This window comes from Mastigoproctus giganteus, chromosome 10, assembly GCF_048544385.1.
Source record: "Mastigoproctus giganteus isolate SK-2022 chromosome 10, ASM4854438v1, whole genome shotgun sequence".
Lineage (NCBI taxonomy): Eukaryota > Metazoa > Arthropoda > Arachnida > Uropygi > Thelyphonidae > Mastigoproctus > Mastigoproctus giganteus.
In genome coordinates, this window is record NC_143584.1 from 135,857,383 (window position 1) to 135,878,946 (window position 21,564).

Below are 21,564 nucleotides of genomic sequence, written 5' to 3' on the forward strand. Positions count from 1 at the left end.
TTCTCGAATCCTGAACTCAAGGACTCATAACCTAGCTCTGTAAGGAATTGAGTGACAGTCCCTTTAAAAAAGGAACATTCCTGTTGTATTAGGCAAGTTAGTTACTAAGGTTAAGATAATTTGTTATGAATGTTAATGATTATGAAATAACGAAAGTGTGGTACAGGGGTAAGTAAAGGGAAAGTAACAGTATAAAGGAATTAGTAAAGAAATTATATTTATAGGGGTAGGGATATTGTAAGGATATGTAACCTATATCATTAAATTAGGCCAGGTGCCAACACAAGGTAACATACCAGATGATGTGTAAAGAGAAAGAAATTTTATTAAAAGAGAAACCTCACGAGTAAAGAGGGATGACTAAGATGGTAACTAGAGAGTAACTAAGGTAGAATGCGTGCTTTATAGTGAAGTAATTGAGGTAAGAGAATACCAGTTGTAATGCATTTCATGTGTTAAAAGCTAATAGATCTAACAAAGTAATAAGAGTTGAAATGAGTTTACTGATGTAAGTGATAAAATTTGGCAATGTAAGAGAATGATTGAGTAATCATTGAGGTTTCGTATTAAGAAAGGTACAACTGATGCAAACTAATGTTAATAATTTGTAAATTGAGAACAGTTGATGAGAGAGAGAGTTAGTGCAGTGTACTGTAGTATGGCACGCGTAGCCGAGTGGTCAGGAGCTGGAGTGCAGTAGCACACGCTCTTTGAGTAGGCTGGTGTTCAAGCCTCTGAATATTGTCGATCTGCCAATTCGCACTGGACCAGCGTGGCAGATTATGGTCCATTTCCCTCAGCATGAATTGTTGAGGAGGCTTCCATCCTGCAGTGGGTTGATAATGGCTGCACTTTACCTTTACTGTAGTATGGTTGAAATATATGGAAATTGGTATGCTTGTATGTAATTTTTTTATATAAATACTGTATATAATGTTTATTAAAGGTAGTAAATTTTTATTGAAAAAATGTGTCTTTAATGATGATCTGCTAATACCCGCTTTACACACCCTAGAATCTAGAATTTTCTGTGAATTGCAGTCAGATTTGCGAAATGTGGGCTGTTCGAGACTTCAGTAGAGTTTAAATTCAAATTAAACCAAACAAAAAAAAAAAAATATTTCCCCCACCCACAGCGTGTTACGCAGTGTAACAATTGGAATGTAGTGTCATTTACCTTCAGGTCAACGCAGCACCCCCACCAAGGTATTCACAATTGGCAACACACCTATTCGTCAGACCTCGGGCGAAACTGTCATATTATGTCACCCAAGAATTAACTAATCTGCTTATGTGCATTACATCTATAAATTGCGTGTGTATTGTCTGGTTGATTTGTTTGTTTTCATGAAGAAAAACTCCAGTATCTCGGGGGGGGGGGCTTATTTTCTATGCTTGAGAACGACTAACTCAGCCATGGTGTGAAAAAAAGCCTAAGTTTGTTCCTCGTATCATTGACAGGACTCTACTCAGGGCCTTTTTGCAACCGGAACACATTGACCTCGAGTGAAGGGAGAACCGGTTTTTGAATCTGCAGGAGCCATCCCATTCCATCGGAATGGTTGTTATAGTATCATTACATTGCATGAGCACGGCCTATTACAGGCTGAACTGATCGTCTGCCTCGCTTATGGGAAAATGCAACCATCTTGGTGGTATTGATCACGTTGAGTTGAGGACAGATGCAAATTAGTGTGGCATGTTGTTTATAAAGATTGCTTTTATCGATAGCATGTACGGATCACGTACAGGAACATTCTGGAACGACCCTCTTATAAGGGTATTTATGCACAATGAATGAGATACGATTTCTGTCAATTTTAGCTGTTATTGTTTTTGGAAATATTGACAAAAGCAAAATGTACGTGTACAAGATGTAAGTTTGCATCTTATTTATCAAGTAAAAGATTTCTTAAATTGTCAGACCACTTAAATACTACACGGGAATCTATTTGGGGGTGGTTAATGCAAATAAGTCATGAAATTGATTCAGAAATGAGATTGAATTAGACTTAGAAAAACACCATGGTTTTTCTAAGTCTGAGGTTAGGTTAATTAATTAAGCAAAGCCAATTATGATTATTGTACGATTTTTATTTCAAAATAATGTTGAATTCAGAATTACTGCAACCTTATAACATTGCTTATCAGTAAGTACATGTATATTCCCAAACCGTTTATACCTTCTGGAAACACATATCAAATATTGATTTTAATGTAATATAACTCGAAACTAAAGACGGAAAGATGTCTGTTACGATGAAATCACCAAACGCAGAATATATCGAAGCAATACGTGCCGTACGGGCAGCATGACCAACCATCAGGACAACAATAATAATAGTTTGGATCACACCCGCACGAGTCGTCGGCTCTTGTCAAAGCTTTAGTTGCATCCATTGAAGAGTAGACAAGGGGAGTGAGTTTCTTGCTTGGTTGCTCTGCAGAATCGCAAGTACCAGCAACGAGATTGCACGAAAAACCTTCAGGACAGCAGTAATTGGAGTTTTCGCAGCACACCGCATTAGGATGAATGCAGCAGCCATCTTGCAAATCTACATCCTGACAGACTGTGGTATCTACAAATGAAAACAAAACAGAGTACTATAATTGTGAATATTATTATTATTATTATTATTATTATTAGCTACATGGTGGAAGGAAGCCTGAGACTTATGCTGCACCAGCCAAAAAAAAAAAAAAAAAAAAAAATTCCCAAGTTGCCCTGAGAGAGAGAGAGAGAGAGTCAAAAGTCAAAGGGAATCACCAAGAAAAAGAAGAATGATGATATCCAGCTCAGGACCCTGGGTGTGCCAAACCCATACTCACCAGATGTGAGCCCCTGGGGGGAATCTAACTACAGTAGTCAGAATGTTAGCAAAACTTTACTCTGATTCTTTTATTATCATTTTGATGTTAATTTAATTTTCTATTTATTTTCGGTTTATTTTCTGTTTATGAATTAGTTCTAGGCATCCAATTAATGCAGGATCTCAGAAAAGAGACTAACCTCTGCACGTAAAATATCTGTTCATTGCCAAAATTTGGTCTCGCCTCTCGCCCATATACATATCTTGCCCATACGAGGGATATAACACTTTGTACGACTGATGACTATGTTTCACAATGTTACAGATATATATGAGCACTGCGGATATAGGTAAAGTGGTTACTTCAAGGCAGCGTTATGAGTAAACAAACACATAAAAATGTACAAAACGACAGAGTATAAATATGTGCAGATGGCATAGTAAATATAACAAAAATTTAAGTGTTTTACTGTTCTCTGCTCGAAATAAAACTATTTGCAGACAGTCTAAGATCAATGTCCTTGTTAACTTCCCATCAAAATTTATTCTCCGGTCTTTTTTTTTTCCAAGCCGACGTCCTTCCTGAAATAGAAATTCCTTCACAGCGAGTGGGGACACCGTTTTCTGGCAGCGATCAGAATTGGTCACTGGGTATATTTCTCTTGGGATCTGTGTTCTGTATAATTTCTCGACATGAAATTTTCTTCGATCTATACCAATGCATTGAAGATCTGCACTGCGTTCGCAGGGATCATGTTTCATATACTGGTCAGGTTGTTCAGAGCATGGAGGAGTAGCAGAAGTGGATCGATTTCATTTCTTCCAGCTATTCATAGACCACAGCCAATGTTCAGAAGACTATAAGGGTTAAGTTTTCTCGTGAAAATTTATACAAATATACGGATATTCTTTGATGAAATTTGCTGCTTCCAGGGAGTGACATCAAAATTCTCATATAGTACGAGCACCGTTTGAAAACTTCGTTAAAAGGTCTCAACTATCCTAAATTATCATTTCTTTGATATTTTATAGGCTGAGTATTTTAGAATTTTTTTCCCTGGGCAATTGAAGCCATGAGGACTCAGCCTATAGTTCTGTGCGTTATATGGTGCAGGTTGCTTGTTTTTCAGGTAAAAAAATACGAATTTCAGAGAAAAATATAGTAAATGAAGATGTCCCTCTCCTGTGGCTGACGAACTCAGCCCACGTTCGGAAAAATTCCCCAAAAAAAAATCTTCCCCTCCCGATGGGCAGTATTTCTCAACTTCGACCTCCGGCGGAAATCGTACTCAAGCCTTTTCCACTTACATTCTCTGTCTTGCATGCACCTTCCCTTCCGTTACCTCTCCTTGCATGTGAAAATCGCTCGAGTTTTTCATTTCCTCATTCTACTTCTTATTTCGTCCTTTCCTTGTTCACCTCTTTTCCCAAAAATTAATCCCACTTGTTCTGCATCCCTAACTGGACCACACTTTCTTTGTGACCACGACACTCTCTCTCTCTCTGTGTTCAACCCAAAAACTCTCTCTTGATTTTTTTTGCGCCTTTTTCTTTGTTTCTCTCAACTTTTCTCTCTGACCAATCACTTCCCCCCAATTCTCAGCAATCTCCTCTTTAATCGGTCGTCGGCCCTTGTAACCCTCTCTTGGATTCATTTCGATTGGACAGTACAACTTCCGTAGTTCAGGGCAGTATAGTATTCTTAAGTTCTAGAAGGTTCTATCTCTCTCTCTTTCTAACTTACCTACTCCATATACGCGTCTAGCCCCCCTGTAGTTTGTCATCTATTGTTGCTTCCACTTAGAGTAACGTTTCCCGGTAATCCACTCCATAGCGATTGTTCCTTTTTTCCAAGAATAAACTTATTTACTATTCCATTTTTTTTGAACCCAATTTTGTAGTTATGATAGACATAGGCCAGTCGGGATTTGAACACAGAATTGAAGACATTGACATGTCGACTTGCATTGTTGAATCACTCCTTTTATGTAGATATTCTTAACTTAAATATAATAAGACAAGCTTTGAGTTAAAACTGAATAACATGTAAATGTATTTAATGTCGTATTAACAAAAGTTTTGAAATTATGATTGATTAATATAAAATAATATAAAAGTTTAACACGTTTAAACGAGGCTTTTCTTGTCTTTTGATTTTTAAATGCCTCTTATTAAATTTTAAATACAGGCCCAGTAAGCTTGATTCTAAGGTGTTAGATTTCTTGCACGTGGCCATTTCAAAAATACATCTGTATTCCCAAGAGCAAACATTAAATAAAAGTGATTAATTAATAACTGAATAGTCAAATCATAAAATTATTAAATATTCGCTACTAAACGATGCAAATACTAAAAAAAACATACTTGGTGGACAATCGGCATTCCCGGCAGACAACACGCAGAGGAGACCAAATACAACTGGTGCCAACATCTTTATGAATAATCTGCAAATTCGAAATGATATTCGGTTTTAATTGTAGCACACTTTTATTATCATTGTATTCCAATTCAATGAATACGCTGTACATTCCAATATATTTCCAATTATTTTATTAAAGTCATCTGAGGTCCGTTTGGTTCTGAAGTTTAAAACACCAAAGTGTCTATAATTCACATTTTCGTTTTATTTGTTTTCATTTTATGGATAGGGGAACTCACATACGAAGTGTAAAACTGTTAATAAAAAGAGGAAGGCAGCGAGTATTAATTTGTCTAGGATCCATTTTGAGAACAGAAAACGAAAAGAATTGTTTGTAATTTTTGTAAAAAATAAAATATCTGAATGATTTTGGCCGGTAATATTTAAGTGAAAGCAATGAGTCAGTAATCGGAAAAGCCAGATTTGTCGTGGTAATTTTTTGTAAACAGTTTTTCTGTTAAATATTCGAGATTCCCATTGAACAGGTGAAAGACACCATCAGCACCAATATCTTGTTTTAAAATTTACACCACTGCCAAAATTTACTGTTAGTATATCCGAACCAGGGGCATTACGATTACGAATAATAAACAAGGATATCAAAACGTTATTGAAATAAGAAACAAAGAACTGTTAAGAATAAAATGATCCACAATCTATATTTCGTAAAACCTTTAACAAAACTCCGAAATGAATTGACATTGGAGCCAACAGTCAGAGGAGACTCAGTTGCCTACGTTTAACGCTGGGAGACAAATTTTTGCAGTAGGGTCTACATTCTTCATAGAACGTTTGAGAAGTACATTTCTTTCCGAAGAAATTAAATTAATTTTGGGACATCCAAATGGAATAGAGTGGAGTTGACCATTCTCAATGGGACGTAAAACAGGATTCTACACATAATAAAGCATAATATCATACCAATTGTATAATATTGTATAAACTGCTGATAAAGGAACCAAGAGAGTAAAAATCTGAAAAATTTCGCCAGTCTATGCGAAATATTTTTCGAGAGAACAGAAATTCGTTAATCTAAGAATTATGTAACAAAAGAACAGAGTCGAGCTTTGCGACAAGATTAAGAGCCATCCAGATCAAGATTCATCATTCAAACTGAAACTGATTTTATTTTCGACAGTAAACGACGCGATGGATAAATCCAAACTGTGTGACTCATCTTCACAGCAAAGTATGGATTTCTTGGGGACAAGGTTTTGGCTTTCCAGAACAGATATCATATGAATAGACGGCTGCCAGCATTTTTAAAAATTACTGAGTATGGGTGTTTTTTTTAATGATCTGGAACACTGTTGCTTTGAGAGTTTCTCTGTTCAGAATAAAATCTGGTGTGAGGAATTAGACTTATATAGCTACAGATATCTTGGATAACGACTATGGCTGTCTTAATGCAAGAATAAATCCGCAAAAAATATTATATTTAAAAAACTTGTGATAAAATTATTAAAATGTATAAAGAGCGAATTCCTTTCTTTTCTGCTGTAAGGACCCGTCCTTACATTAATTAATAAAAATTGTTAAATATTATGAGAATGTTAACTGTAGTACGAATAGTGGTTTTCTGGTACAAACAACATGGATTAAGAAGCACTGGAATTCAAAAATACCTTCCAGTCACTCTCTGTTTAGTAGTAGCTTGTTTGTATAGAAGTTCTTTGACGAGTGAGTGAAAGTAATATACCATGACAAATCCCCCATTAAGACAGAGGCAGATGCACCATAGAAAGGGCCAAGAGTGCTTAAGCTGGCCCTCTTAAAGATTTCACGGTGAAACGCTATTAGAGGTGGGCGACGTCACCAGGTGTGCGCGCGTGAGGTCACGGGAGGAGCTGTGACGCTTCTCAGTTGACCTGAACTTCCGCTTCTCTTTCTGGATTGTTCTGGTATGTTCGAGGTCCACGGAAGTTGGGGCACAAAGAATAAAGAAGACCCGCCCACGGAAGAGGAGAGGAGACAAATGAGAACACAGGAAAAAGGATGTGCAGATCTCCTATTGGCCAGGAAGAAAATAGAGGGAATTTTGAGAGGGGCATTCTGGAAAAGTTTTCGAGAGATTCGGAAGAAGTTTTCGGAGGAGTCGGAAGAAGTTTTCAGAGCGGTCTGGAGGATGATTTGAATGAGTTGGAGAACGATACAAAGCAGAGCGGTAGTCTAATTTGGGTGATAGCTGCAGCCCTGAGGTAGATGGAAGCAGTGATAGAAATTCTGCGTATCCCGACTGCCCGTAGGAATGTTCACCTGTAAACATGGAAGCCGTAGTGAGGAAGAAGGAAGAATCACACCCTGAGAATTATATAGGCAAAGCCAGTCGAATGAGTGGTCGAACCATTGACCTACTCGAAAACCCCTCTATCCACGGAAGAAGAAATGCTGACCGATAAAGAGTATGCGACACTGATTGATTCCAGCCGTACAGTATCTGGTAGGGAAACACCGTAATCACCGAGATCCCCAAATGAGCGCCCCCGCATTCCAGTACCTGAATGACCGATATGAAAGGAAGCCGAGCAGGGAGGAAAGTTCCAGGCCAAACACGTAAGTCCTAGAGAGTTTACCGAAATAGGTGTACTTAATTTATTAAGGAGAGGACTTTAGGAGAAAAATGTGTATATTTAAGTAATGAATATATGAATAAACGGGTAATGTATTTAAGACGGACGCAGCCTATAATTTGAAGTGAAGCTCCTCATATTAATGCTTGCTGGAAGGAGAGATTATAATAGATAACTGAGAATTGTTTAAAGTTGAGAAAGGTTTTTATAATATATATGAAATTAAAGGTTGAAATTTCAATTTATTATGAGTTGGTTTGTGGAGAGTATTTCTGATTTGAGTAGGGGCTAATTAATAAGTGATATATAAAGGTATAGAGGATTAACTGTTCAGAAGGGTAATGTTAAATTGAATTGATTAACATTTCCTGTTGACCTGATTGCAGAAAGGGTGTCTAATTGAATAAATGCAATTTTTTTACAAATTGAGACACGAACTCTGAAGGTTTTTGTGAGCCAGTTCATTGGCTGGTAGTTGTTGGTTTATTATACAGACTGTTCATAAGAAGAGTGGGAAGAATCTATGTAAAGTGTATGACACGACCTATTGAAGTCCCTGTAAAGAACATGAAGAGACACCATGTCATAATGAATAATAATGTGTATTAGAGTAGAATATCTGATGATGAAACAATTGAGTTTGAACAAGATATTTACACATATAAAGGTTAATGAATTAACAAGTCACCAGCCAAATATAGTTTGACCAAACACTATTGCTAATTTCTGTATGATATGTTAATAAACATTGTTTTATTTTACATTCATGTGTTGGAGTCTGTCATTCCGAAACTCAGCCAATCCTGTGGAGAAATACTTAAAGTAATTAAGGTCCCCTACGAGTCAGGTAATCTTCTGAGAACAAACAAGTCAGATGCTAAGTGGGAGGATTGGACTACGGGGATATACATATAAAAAAGGGGATAAATTATAATAATTAAAATATAAAGAAAATTAGGGCAACCAAGAAAAACAATAATACACCACAACACCACCCCCACCCCCACACTGCTCTCCAAGTTACTACACTTGTGTGCAAAATTTAAGGACCAGTCAGGTTTTCACCTGTTGGTTCTCATAGGAGTGGCCTGGATATGGGAAAAGTATACCAAAGGAACCTCTTGAGGTACAGAATTGATGAAGGAAACAACAACGACACAACAACTGAAACAAAACAGTACAGAGCGACTTTATTCATAAATGGCAACATAGCACTGGCTGCCATGATACAGATGCATCACTGCCAAAGATGGAACAAAGGGAAGAGGTGGTCCTCAGTAGGAGATGTGGCCGCCCCTAATGTCGATGCAGGCTTTGCACCGCCTGTCCATACTTAGAACAATGTTGTTGGTAAGTTCTTGCGGTAACATCGTCCATTCCTCTGTTAGCGCCATCTTCAGCTGGTGAACATTTTCTGGTGGGTGTGGGCGTGCAGCTAGGTGCCTCCCCAGAGCGTTCCATATGTGTTCGATGGGATTTAGATCGACAGAAACGGGCAGGCCAATCCATACGAACAATGTCCTCGCTTTCCAAAAGCATATCAACAGCTGCAGTGCGACGGAATGTGGTGTTATCATCCATAAACACGAACTCGGGGCCAATGGCACCTCGAAACATAGTGTTAGGGTCAGGCGCCACCTGTGATTTCTCACATCCAGACGCACATGGAAGGATTACCTCAGTACAGTAGCGTGCATCGGTTACAATACCGGAGTTTAAAAATGGCCGCTTTCAAGCGTGCGCGTGTGTGGGACAGCTCCGTAAATTGTGACCTGGTTTGCTAGTTTAAAGTTAGCGCAAAACTCTGGATTTGTGTTGGATCAAAGCCATTAAGGAACTGGAACACCTTGATGAGTTTTGTTTGAACTTTCTTTGGGTAGAAGTGAGATTCTGTTTGCGTTCTTTATCCAACGCTAGCGACAATGGGTCTGCCGTTAAAAGCGCCACTGTCTTAGAATTGGAGAGAGTGACCACGCGACAACAAACAGTCACCACGCCTGAATCACACTTATAGACTGGGGATTAGTGCCCCCCTGTGTGCTACTATAGCGCAGAATTGTGCTTCCTCAACTCTGTGACCTTATAAACAACATAGTGAAGTAAATGTGTCTTCAAGTTCTCCCCCTCCCTACCAATAGCCATTACATGGGCGAGCTGCAACTTTTTTTCCGTTGCTCCCACACCGAAATAACTATAATTTCTGTGATCGGCATCACCCCAGCTCAATCAAACTGCACCGTTTCACTAGTCCTGTCTCTATAGGAGCATCTTCACATCCGGCTATTCTCCCCCCCCCCCAGTGACCTAAACAGTGAACTGTACGAGAACCAAAAGGGCTACGGACTTGTAGCGTGTATCGTTTTGCTGCTCTTAACAGCCACAAGCTGACCAAAAAACACACTCCCGATTAACCGTAAACGCCGTTTATCCGAAATCTAAGGAGGATGGAGGGAAAAAATAAAAAGTCGACTGGTACAAAAATAGAGCGGAGAACACGTTCCCAAACTGAAGCAAGGGAACAACCAGAGAGTATCGCATCTACAAAGGACACCGAAGAAGAGAAGCCACCAGAGGTTCCCATGGATCCCATGGAAGGCACAGTGTATGAAAAATCTCTAGCCTTGAAGACGGCATTAGAGAATATTTTCAAAGAACCATCAAACAGAATTACAACAGGTATTAGATCGCAAATTGCAAACATTTTCAGTAAGATGGAAGCCATGCTGATAGAGACCTTCCTAGAAAATGAAAAGGCAAAAGTTAAGATACAACTCTACGAACAATGTGGGGCAAATCAAATGCAACAGCGTGCCCCCACATATGCCCAGGCGCTGAGGAATGGCGCAAACCAATTACAACAAAACCAAGAAGGGCAACAAGAAAACAGGCCACCACTCTTGAAAACACCAAACTTGGTGGTACTCAGACCGACAGCCCTGGAAAACACTGAAAATGTTCAATGCAGCGAAGAACTAAAGGCTAAATTTATGAAAGAGATGAAAGATGACTTGAGGACTACCAGAATTAAAGCAATAAGAAAAACAAGAAGCACAAGACTAATAATAGAAACAGAAAATAAGGAAGGTATATAGACAATAATGGAAAACCCAAAACTTGCCAAGTTAGGGCTAACAGCGGAGCCACCAAAAAAGCGTGGGCTTTCAATTTTAATATTTAATGTAAACAAAAGTAGACAAAGACGTAACGCCTGAACAAATAGCAACTGAAATTGTCACCAGAAATCTAAGGAATTTAGCCCAGGAAACACAAGAAAAATGCATGGTAACACCAAGGTATTCAACCAGTACCAGATCGGGAACCAATAGGAACTGGGTAGTTGAACTAGCTCCATTTGCATGGTAACAGCTGAAAAACTGCAACAGAATATATATAGAATGGGGATCCCACCGGTTCCGAGAGCATGCAGCAGTGCCGAAATGCTTTCGGTGCTGCAAGTTCGGACACACAACCCACACCTGTACTCAGACAACGCCTACCTGCTGCCACTGCTCTGGCAAGGACCATGAGTACAAAACTTGTCCCAACAGGGAACAGGATCCAACCTGTGCCAATTGTAAAGCAGCCAAAATGGAATACACACATTCGATCAGAGATCCAAACTGCCCGGTCTATATCAAAGGAAAGGGTCAATACCAAAAGAGACCCGACTATGGAGACAAAAAATAAGAAATATAATACATCCAAAATAGAGATCATCCAACAAAACGCGCAAAGAGCCAGAGCAGTGGCAGAACAGCTAAGGATAAAAGCTGACGAAATCAATGCAGACATTCTCATACTCCAGGAGCCGTACACCCACTCTAAACGGGTATGTGGATACCCAACCACATATAAGATAGTACACGAAGAGGAAGATACCCCTTGGGCGGCGGTAGTGGTACGCAATCCAGACTACACAGTCACGAAAGTTAAACAACTTTCGTGACTGTTAAACAAGCTCGACATGGGCAGCTTGTGCCCACGTATTGACGCCGCTAGGCCAGTTCTACATAGTAGCACTGTACTGTAGACCGGGGGAGGACATTGCCCCAGCTACACAATACCTTCAATCTTTGGTGATGATGCTCCCGGACCAGAAAATAATCATAGGGGAGGGATGTCAATTGCCGATCCCCCCCACCTGGCACAGCCTGACTCCGGAAAGAAGCGGAACGGGCAAATACTAGACGAATACCTTTCCAACTCCCCGATCGTGGTGCTAAATAGGCCGCACCAACCAACTGCCCACGTTCTGTAACACACTGTGGGAGGCCACGATCGACGTCACGCTGTCCACTAGGAACGTCGCAGGCTATATAAAGGACTGGCTTGTTCGGGATTCGTGGACAACGTCCGATCACAGAGTGGTTACCTATCAGATAGCAAGGTCACTTGACAGAGCCCCAGTATCCAAGCAAATACAAAGCCGCTATGCCATTCGCAAAGCAAATTGGGAACGCTTTAAGGAAATCCTAATACCAGCAACGGCCCAACACCTAACTGAGACAAATTAGCTCGAGGAACCTAATTAAATCCAAACCCGATCCGGGGGGCTGTCCCCTGGTGGCCTGGAAATTCAACAGCTCAGACAGGAAACAATTAAAAGAAGAAAACAATTCCAACGGGCAAGACGCACATGGCCGGCCCATGAGGTTGAAGCTTTAAGGGAAAGATATAGAGAAGCCAGAAACATCTACACAAATGCGATCGTTAAGAGCAAACGCAAAGCCTGGGATACTATTGTTAGCACAACAGGAAACACCGAACCCTGGGGAGTAGTATACAAGATAGTTACGAATAAACTTCTCAGGGGGGAAGTAATTTCTACCACCCAGACACCACAAGGTGATTATACCACCACGTGGCAACAATCTATAAGCAATATACTGTATGCCATCTTCCCGGAACCAATAGAGCCAACACTGCCAGAGCAACTTATCATCTGTCAAGATAATGAAGCTTACTCAACAGACACTCAGGAGCCACCCTTCACACAGGATGAACTACAACAAATGGCAACCCAGATAAGAAACAATAAATGTCCAGGCCTGGACTACTTAGAACTCGAAATTATTAAGAAGACTCTGGAGATCGCAGGCGAATGAACTACCACATAGAGAAAGGAATACCTTGTACATACCATGGCTATACTGTGGACGTTAATGCTCCACGCAAAAATGAAAAGATAAGACTGCAAAAACACCTGATGCAAGTTTGGCAGGAGCCCTGGGCCAACTCAAATAAGGGAAATATCACCAGGAAATTCATTCCGAACATCGACAGGATGTACCCCAGTCCCCCAACTTGGTTTCAACCTGGCTTATACACCATCTATTTACTGACTGGACACGGGGCCTTTAAAGCCAAGCTGACAGCGCTGGGGATTGAGGAGGATCCGAGCTGCGCCTGTGGGGAGCTTGAGTGCTGGGACCACATTATGTACGATTGCACCCATTATGAGGATCTCAGGTGCAGACTGATCACCGCACTACACTACCTCCCCAAGAACCTGGAATCACATCTATTGAACTCACTAGAGGAATATAGGGAGCTAAAGGAATATGCCCAAAAACTATTTGCTAGGCGTAAAACGTTGATAGCCATCAACAGAAGAAACAGATAAAAAAAAAAAAGACACAGAACACGCGTGGAGAGGACTCAAGGAGAACCTCCCTCAGGAACCTGCTCACTGCTAATAATCTAATACCTAGCGAACTTGCAAACGAATTTGCCCCAGTATACTGGTGTATGCTGGGGCAAATTCGTTTATGGTGTATGTAAAACCACACTGCTTTTGAAGACTGGTTTTCGGCTAAAATCTCAAGTTTCATATGAGGATCAGCAATGACAATAGGCTTATGAAATTCCTTATCTAGAATTACAATAGTTATACTTACCTCTGATTAGAGCAGTACGAAAATCACGAAAATATTGAAGTTGGCGGAGGTTATATAAAGGATGATCGGGGAGGGGGGTGTAAAACCTCCAGATGTGCACATTTGGTTCGCTAGAATTTTGAAGTGGTGTGATGCGAGTAAAATTGAGGTTAGCGGTTTAACAACTGTTTTCATCGGAGGTTACGTCCTATGTTAACCTAAATTGTAGAATGAGAAAAATCCCAAGAATAAAAAATCTAATAAAGAAATTTATGGAAGTCGTGTTGGGGGAGCGCTACCTTGTTTTGTTATTATATTTCCAAATAATAGCCATTTAGGGCAGTATTTTGCGAAGTAATGTGTTCGTGGCTTTCCTCTAAAATATGCGCTACTTTGTTAAATGTTTATAATAGTTAACATCCACCGCGATTAATAGTTTACGTTAATTAATTTTCTAAATCGGTGGTACATGTACTCGAGTACATGATTCTTTGTTTTTTCTTAATTATTTTTTAATATGTAAATGTAGTGGTCACTGGTGTGGTCTGTTTCGTTGTTCTGTTAATTAAATCAAACGATAATTAAATCAAATAATTAAATCAAACGCTTGCATACGAGATGTGGCAATAAATTATCCGGACTGCTATTTCGGTCATGTTCGATAAATTTGAAAATAAACGGAAGTGGCATATGTTGTAGATCAAATTTCCTTCAGATGGTGGTACAAAACTTGTCCAAAATAGGTTGCAAGTAATGGAGTCAGTTTCGTTAGCAGGTCGTTAACGATCTGTATCACGATTTTGTAATGGAGCTGCGAACGAATATCAAAATTTGCTTTCTAGTAGGAAAATCTGCAACGTATGAAATGTTAAAACTGTTTATAGTGATGAAACGTTATGACGTAATAGTGTGTTTGAATGGCAATAAGCTGTTTAAAGACGGACGGACGTGAGGATGTTTGTGATGACCCAGGAAGCGGACATCCGTCAATCTTTTGGAAAAAGTTTCACGGATGAGCAGAAGCAAAGTTTCATTATGCAAAGATTTCATCCAGACTTGTCAAATACAATGCTAATTTGCTCGACTGTATTGTCACTGGAGATGAATGAAGGATAGAGCATGCAGTGGACTTCAAAATCATCAACAAGGCCCAAAAAGTTATGTTTACAGAAGTCCAGGATAAGACAATGCTGATCATGTTTTTCGACAAACAGGATATGATTCACAAAGAATTTGTAGCTGAAGGGGAGAGAGTAAATGTTGCGTTGTACGCTCAGATGCTTCAAAGAGTATTGAAATGCATTCCCCGGGTGAGGCTTCAATTTCGAGAGAAAGGCAGCCAGTTCTTGTTGCTCGATAATGCATTCGCCCATTCTACACACGTTATACTGCCATCAAAGGTTAGAGATTTCAGGATGTTCAGGACATAAAAAGCAACCACCAACTGATAATCATCTCTTTGGACGCCTTCGCTGACTCTTTTAGCATGGTGCAATAAGTGCATTCAATTAGGTGGTGACTACTTTGAATAAAAGCGAAACCATTTTTAGCTCCTTTACTTTGTGTTGTTTTTTTGGTACTAGTCCGGGAATTATTCTGACACATCTTGTATGAGTATTCGATTTTTGTTTGGTTGAGGGGCACTGCCATGGACTTTTTCCACGCCAAGGCAGAGTCAGTCGGTTGCGGTGGAGGATTGCTTTCTTCATGCATCACCTATATATACCACCAATAAATCTAATTAAAAATATAAATATAAATTGACAGACTCCATAGTGCTGATATTTACAGTATAATTCCAGTTTGTTTTCTAAGTCTTCATATTTTGTGCAAAATGCACATTAAGTGTCATGGATTATTTGGAAGGTTTGAACTAAGTAGTGATCTTTAGTTAAATGCCGTTTTACTCCGGAATAATTGCATCAGCTGCTCTGAGGAAGCTGCATAATCGTATTGGAAATATCAGAATAAATACTGTTTCTGTTGCACTGTAGTATTTCTCTAAATGGCTGATACCATGCCATACCGCTTAAAAATCTTTGATTCCATTGTTCTTGTTACTCTATTAAAATAGGAAATTGATGATTGGTGGTCAGCTGGTAGTAGTGGTGGTGAGGGGGGGGGGGTCAACAACCAAAGTTGTAGATCGAAGATCCCGATGGTTATAGAAGCAACATATAGCAGAACAACGTAGATCGAACAAGTTGATTAGTACAGATAGGAGAATGCTAACCTAGAAAGCATTCTCCTATCTTTAACAAATTCGAAATTCCTGGGCGCTGTTCCTTACAAAGGTGATCACAGGCAATCCCCGTTGCGTTCCATATCCCATATCTTTGAGAGACACATTTAAGGAATGCATTTCGTCTCTTCGTGCCAGCTCACAATAGAGAATGCAGGTATGCAGTGGCGTGGGATTAAATATTATTAGGTTGTGGTTCTGGCGACACCAATGTCATCACTTCTTTATATGCTAATTAACTATCAATTTACCGATTAACTGAATGTTGTATGTGGAAAGGTAGTCTTGTTCTCTGCAAAATCATTTTTGCTCCTGTAAATGAAACGATTTAATTCCAAATAAGGAAATGTTTTAAATCTTCCAAGAATTTGCAAAAGAAATCTTTAACAGACGGCGCCAGCAGCTAACTGGCTTCCCTACTACCAGGATAATCGCCCGATAACCCAATTGCCTAATTGTAATTTCTCATGATATTGTTACCTGCCTCGAGCAGAACGTATTGATACGTTTATACTTTTATTTTATTTTATTTTATTTTTTATTTTATTAATAAAAAGATACACAACAGGTAACCATTAACAGTGTATCTGAGATCAGATCAATAAACATAATAACAATAATGTGAAATCCTACAGGACGATAAACATTGATGCAAATTCAAACAATAAAGCATATGTACAAAAGAGGATTGTATTAAGTTAAGTTACCGGTAAAACAAGTAATAATTAATCCGTTAGAGAATAGAAAAATAATATAACAAATAATAAGCTACAATAATTAGATGTGAGCTAGTCACTTTGCAGTTTAAGTGAAGAGGCAAACTTGTGGATGGAGTTCATCAGTGATTGGGAGTTGTCAAAGAAGTCAATGCGAGAGTCATTTGCTGATTTGCTGATTCTGTTCAGTGGACTGAACTTCATTAAGTCCGTGTTGGCAGAGTCAAGGCGAAACGGTGTAAGGTTCCTGACTTGTCTACAGGGAGCATTGAAGTTTATTTTACTCAGGATATCAGATGCTTCATAAATTCCAGTGATTACTTTGGCTAGGAGGGCGATGTCAGCAGTAACTCTTCTAGTGCACAGAGGCCTTAGATGAAAGTAATCACACAGCGATTCATAATACACTGAGTGATAGAATAGAGGATTGCGGTACGTAAGGTAACGGATAAAGTTTTTTTGGACTGCTTCAATTTTGTTAGTTAAAGTCTTTGTGTGAGGATTCCAGATGGGTGAACTGAATTCAAGGATTGGCAGTACAATAGTTTTATAAAGGATAACCGCATATCTGTAGTTTTTGAACTTGTATGTGTTCCGTTTGATGAATCCCAGTGTTTTGAATGCTTTGCTGGTGATTTTAAGGACATGGGCATCGAATTTAGCACTGCTGGAAAAGAGAATCCCTAAGTCGTTAACTTGGTCACACCTTTCGATGATCACAGAGTTAATACTATACTCCGTATTCATTAGTTGTGGAGATCTGCAAGATGAGAAAGAGATAACTTTGCACTTCGAGGGGTTAGCAGACAAGCCATTCAGAGATAGCCACAGAGAGAATTTATTGAGAGCACATTGAAGTTGTTGAGAATCGGTAGTCTCCTTCACTGCTGAGTAGATCTTAAGATCATCTGCATAAAGAGCAACTTGAACATTGGAGGTGTAGATGAAAGAAGGAAGATCATTTACGAAAACAATGAAGAGAAGAGGACCTAAGGGAGAGCCTTGTGGTACTCCGCTTAGTGGTATAAAACAGTCTGAGTTCACTTGATCGATGATAACGCTCAAGGAACGATGCGTAATATAGCTGCGTAGCCATGAGAGCAAAGGGTCACGGATGCCATACAGCTTAAGTTTTTCCAGAAGTTGTTCGTGCGGGACTTTATCAAATGCCTTAGATATGTCTGTGTAGACTGCATCAACTTGTAGGTGGTTATCAAGAGCTTCAGAGGTGTATTGCCAGAAAGGAAGTAAATTTGTGACTACTGACTTGCCACTGCAGAAACCATGTTGATTCTGATCGATAAAAGGCTTGAAGAATTCGAAGAGATGTTTGTGCACTGCTGTGTCGAAGAGTTTAGCCAGGCTGTTTTGCAAGGTTATGGGTCTGTAATCGCATACGTCATTTTTATCACCTTTTTTGAAAATAGGAACTATATTGACCTGCTTAAAGTGATTAGGATACTTCCCCAGCCTGAGAGACAGGTTGAAGATCCGCAGTATGAGGGGTTTCAATGTAGTGACAGTCCTTTTCCAAAATAGGCCTGGAATGTCATCTGGGCCTCTAGTATAGTCATTTTTCATGCTTTTTAATGCCGAGTTTAAATCTTCATCAGTGATAAAGAGATTAATGAGGATATCATCTTTAACAGGTGTGAAGTCAGGAAATGAGGCAGGTCTCAATGTATCATTTGTTTGAATTCTAGAAAAGTGTTTGGCAAACTCTTGAGCAATACTGAATTCGTCAGATAAGAGAATTCCATCTGCGTTTCGGAGTTGTAACGTTCTACTGGTTATGTTCTTATGCTTCATGAAATTCCAGAATGGTTTGATATCTCTGTGAGTAAGCAGACTATCCTGAACTGACTCTGTATACATGTTGTAGGAGTTTAATATGAGAGTTTTCACTTCTTTGCGGAGTTGGCTGAATATTTCATAGTATTGACTTTCACCTGTTTGCTTATATTTGTTTCTGTAGAATTCTTTGGATTTAATTTTACGTATTAGTTCACTATTATACCAGTGCGGGTAGGTAGAGCGTGCGGTAAGATGGGATTGAGGAACAATGTCAGATATAACTGAATGGACACAGTTAATCAGGTTGTTGGTGAGCACATCGATGTCATCCATAGCGTCAGCGAGCTGCTTGTCTACGTTTCTTAGAGCTAGGTTGAGCAGAGGCCAGTCAGCCTTTCTGAAATTGAATCGAGGAGTACGGGAGCTGCATTTGAAGTTATGAGAAGTCACTGTGATGTCAAAAGTAATTGGTGAATGATCCGAGTGAAATATGGGGTTGTCGGTGTGAACATCTATATGAGTAGAGGAAAATATTAGGTCGAGGTAGGCATTTTCTCTGGTTGGAAAGTTGCAAATTTGTTCCAGACCATAGCTGTGAAGCATATTAAAGAGAGCCCTAGTCTGCAGTGATGGAGAAGAAGATCCTAAATTGGCCATTTGACAGTTAAAGTCACCCAAAACCATTGCTATGTCGGCAGATTGAATTAGTGGGAAGATTGATTCCAGCGAGCTTTCTAAGTACTGGAGGTCTATATTAGTTAAGGGAGGTGGAAAATAAAGGAGTACTATTAAAACCTTTAACTTGCCAAGATGAAGAAGGCAGTATACTGATTCAATATTTGTGAAATTTGATGCAGTTTCACAGAGTATATGGTTAGAATGTATAATAGCTACTCCGCCTCCACGAGATCCTCTGTCCTTTCTATGGATTGTATATTGTCCATCTATAATCTCCTGATCATCAATATTTATGGAGATACCCTCCTTATACCCTCCATCAATATACCCTCCTTAGTAAAGAACCTGCCATCGTGGACTGTATATGTTTTTCCCTTCTTATTGTGATTCTGGCACCAATCCAACTGAGTCTTCCATTTTGCCATGTGTAGACCTGGCCGAGTCTACCTGAAATTTTATACAACAACTGTACCAGGTTTTGCCTCCTGATTTATCCAAACGACTAGACTGCTGATTGCAACCCTCTGACTAGGCTACACGACGACTGCTGAATAAATTTATCTGTTGTTCTGTAATCGCTTCTCTTTTTCCGTATTCCTGACGGCTTTTTTTTTTTTTTTTTTTTACTTTTTGTCAATTTAATATTTTTCATTTGTATGTATTTATTACTTTTATTTATTTATTTAGTATTTTTTTGCTGATACCACCGGTTTGGGCTCCCAGTGGTACGGTACCTGCTGGCATCCGCTGGAATTGATTTTTCCGTCCAGTGGATGCTGGATGCTTATCTGTCAGTTTCGTCTGACAGTATATGTGCTAAGGCTGTTCAAGAGAAGAATGTTTCCTATCATAATTGCCTTGTTTCCAAATCTTCAGATTCATTTTCAGCCTACACCAAAGCTCGCAACAATTGAAAAGCAGTTATTAATCAGTCCAAACTAGATTTCGAACAGGCTAAGAGTAGAAAACATACTTCTTGCCCTAATGGTAGCCCAGCATTCTGGTCTCTTGCCAAAGCTATTGGCCGCAACTTTTTCCTATCTTTGCTCCCACCTCTATCAAAACCAGATGGTTCTTTTCTCACTTCAGCCAAAGATAAAGCTGACCTGCTAGCATCCCATTTTTCTTTCAACTCCTGTATCAATGATTTTGGTAAAACACCTCCCACCATTCCCAAAACGCTCCATTTAATGCCTCCTGTGGTCTTCCGTCAAAAGGATGTCAGAAGGAGTTTGACGAAACTTGATGCTAAGAAAGCTCCAGGTCCTGATGGTATTTCTCCACTTGTTCTCAAAACCTGTACTCCTGAACTTAGTTCTGTTCTTTGCTGCCTTTTTTCACTTTCTTATTCCAAAGGTGTTTTTCCTTCTGCTTGGAAATTTGCTCATATTCAGCCAGTTCCTAAAAAGGGTGACAAATCTCTCCCATTCAGTTATTGTCCCATTGCAATTACTTCTACTCTTTCTAAAGTAATGGAGAAATCAATTAACCGCCAACTCTTAAACTACCTAGAAACCTCCCGTCTGATCAACGATCGCCAGTATGGATTCCGTCAGTGTCGATCCACTGGTGATATTCTGGCTTATGTTACCTATCTAGGGACAAATAAATGGAAAAGTTTGGGGAAATATAAGCAGTTGCTCTTGACTTTTCAGAGACTTTCGATCATGTTTGGCATAAAGGTCTTCTAAACAAACTTCCATCTTATGGTTTGCCAACTGTTTTTTGTAATTGGTTATCCAGTTTTCCCTCTAATCGCTCACTGAGGGTAATGGTAGATGGCTCTCTGTCTTCTAACTTTTCCAGTAATGCTGGTGACCCCAAGGTTCAGTTCTTTCCCCCACTCTTTTCCTCTTGTATAGTAATGACCTTCTTCCATTGACTGAAAATTCTACCCATAGTTTTGCCGATGAGATGATATCACATTGCATTCCACTTTCCATTTTGAGAAACCTTGTCCTGCTCAATCAGCTTCGACTTCTCGAATATCCGCTACCAATTCCTTAAATTCCGAACTACAGGTAATTCTCCAGTGGGGAAAAGACAACTTAGTTGATTTCAAACCACCTTCTAAAACTCAGTCATGTCTTATATCTCGCAAAAAGGATTCTTCTGCTCCTCTGCTTATCTTTGTTGACACAGGCAAGTTGATATGTCTTTTGGGGATTACCCTGACTTCTTATCTCTCTTGGCACAAGCACATTACAAAAAGTGCTTTCTCTGAATCTAAAGAACTTGATTTTCTATTTCGCTCTCGGCGTTACTTTTCTTTCAAACAGCTTCACTCTGTACAAATCGCAAATCCGCCCTACCACGGAATATTGTTCCCACAATTGGGGCGGTGGCCCCAAACCTCTCTCAGGCTACTTGATTCCATTCAGAAGAGTGCAGTTAGATTAATTAATGACTTCTCTCTAACGGAGTCTCTCCACTCTCTGTCTCATAGACGTACTGTTTCT

General features: G+C 39.5%; 1 protein-coding gene across 1 annotated transcript in view; it reads right to left on the reverse strand.

Moving 5' to 3' along the window:
• Nucleotides 1-2,265: 2,265 nt before the first annotated feature.
• Nucleotides 2,266-21,564, reverse strand: part of LOC150079301 (progranulin-like) — an 87,447-nt gene continuing 68,148 nt past the window's right edge. Inside the window, exon 12 of the mRNA XM_090383025.1 lies at nucleotides 2,266-2,579. Coding sequence (XP_090239151.1) covers nucleotides 2,266-2,579 — 314 coding nt within the window. The remainder of the gene's footprint in view (nucleotides 2,580-21,564) is intronic.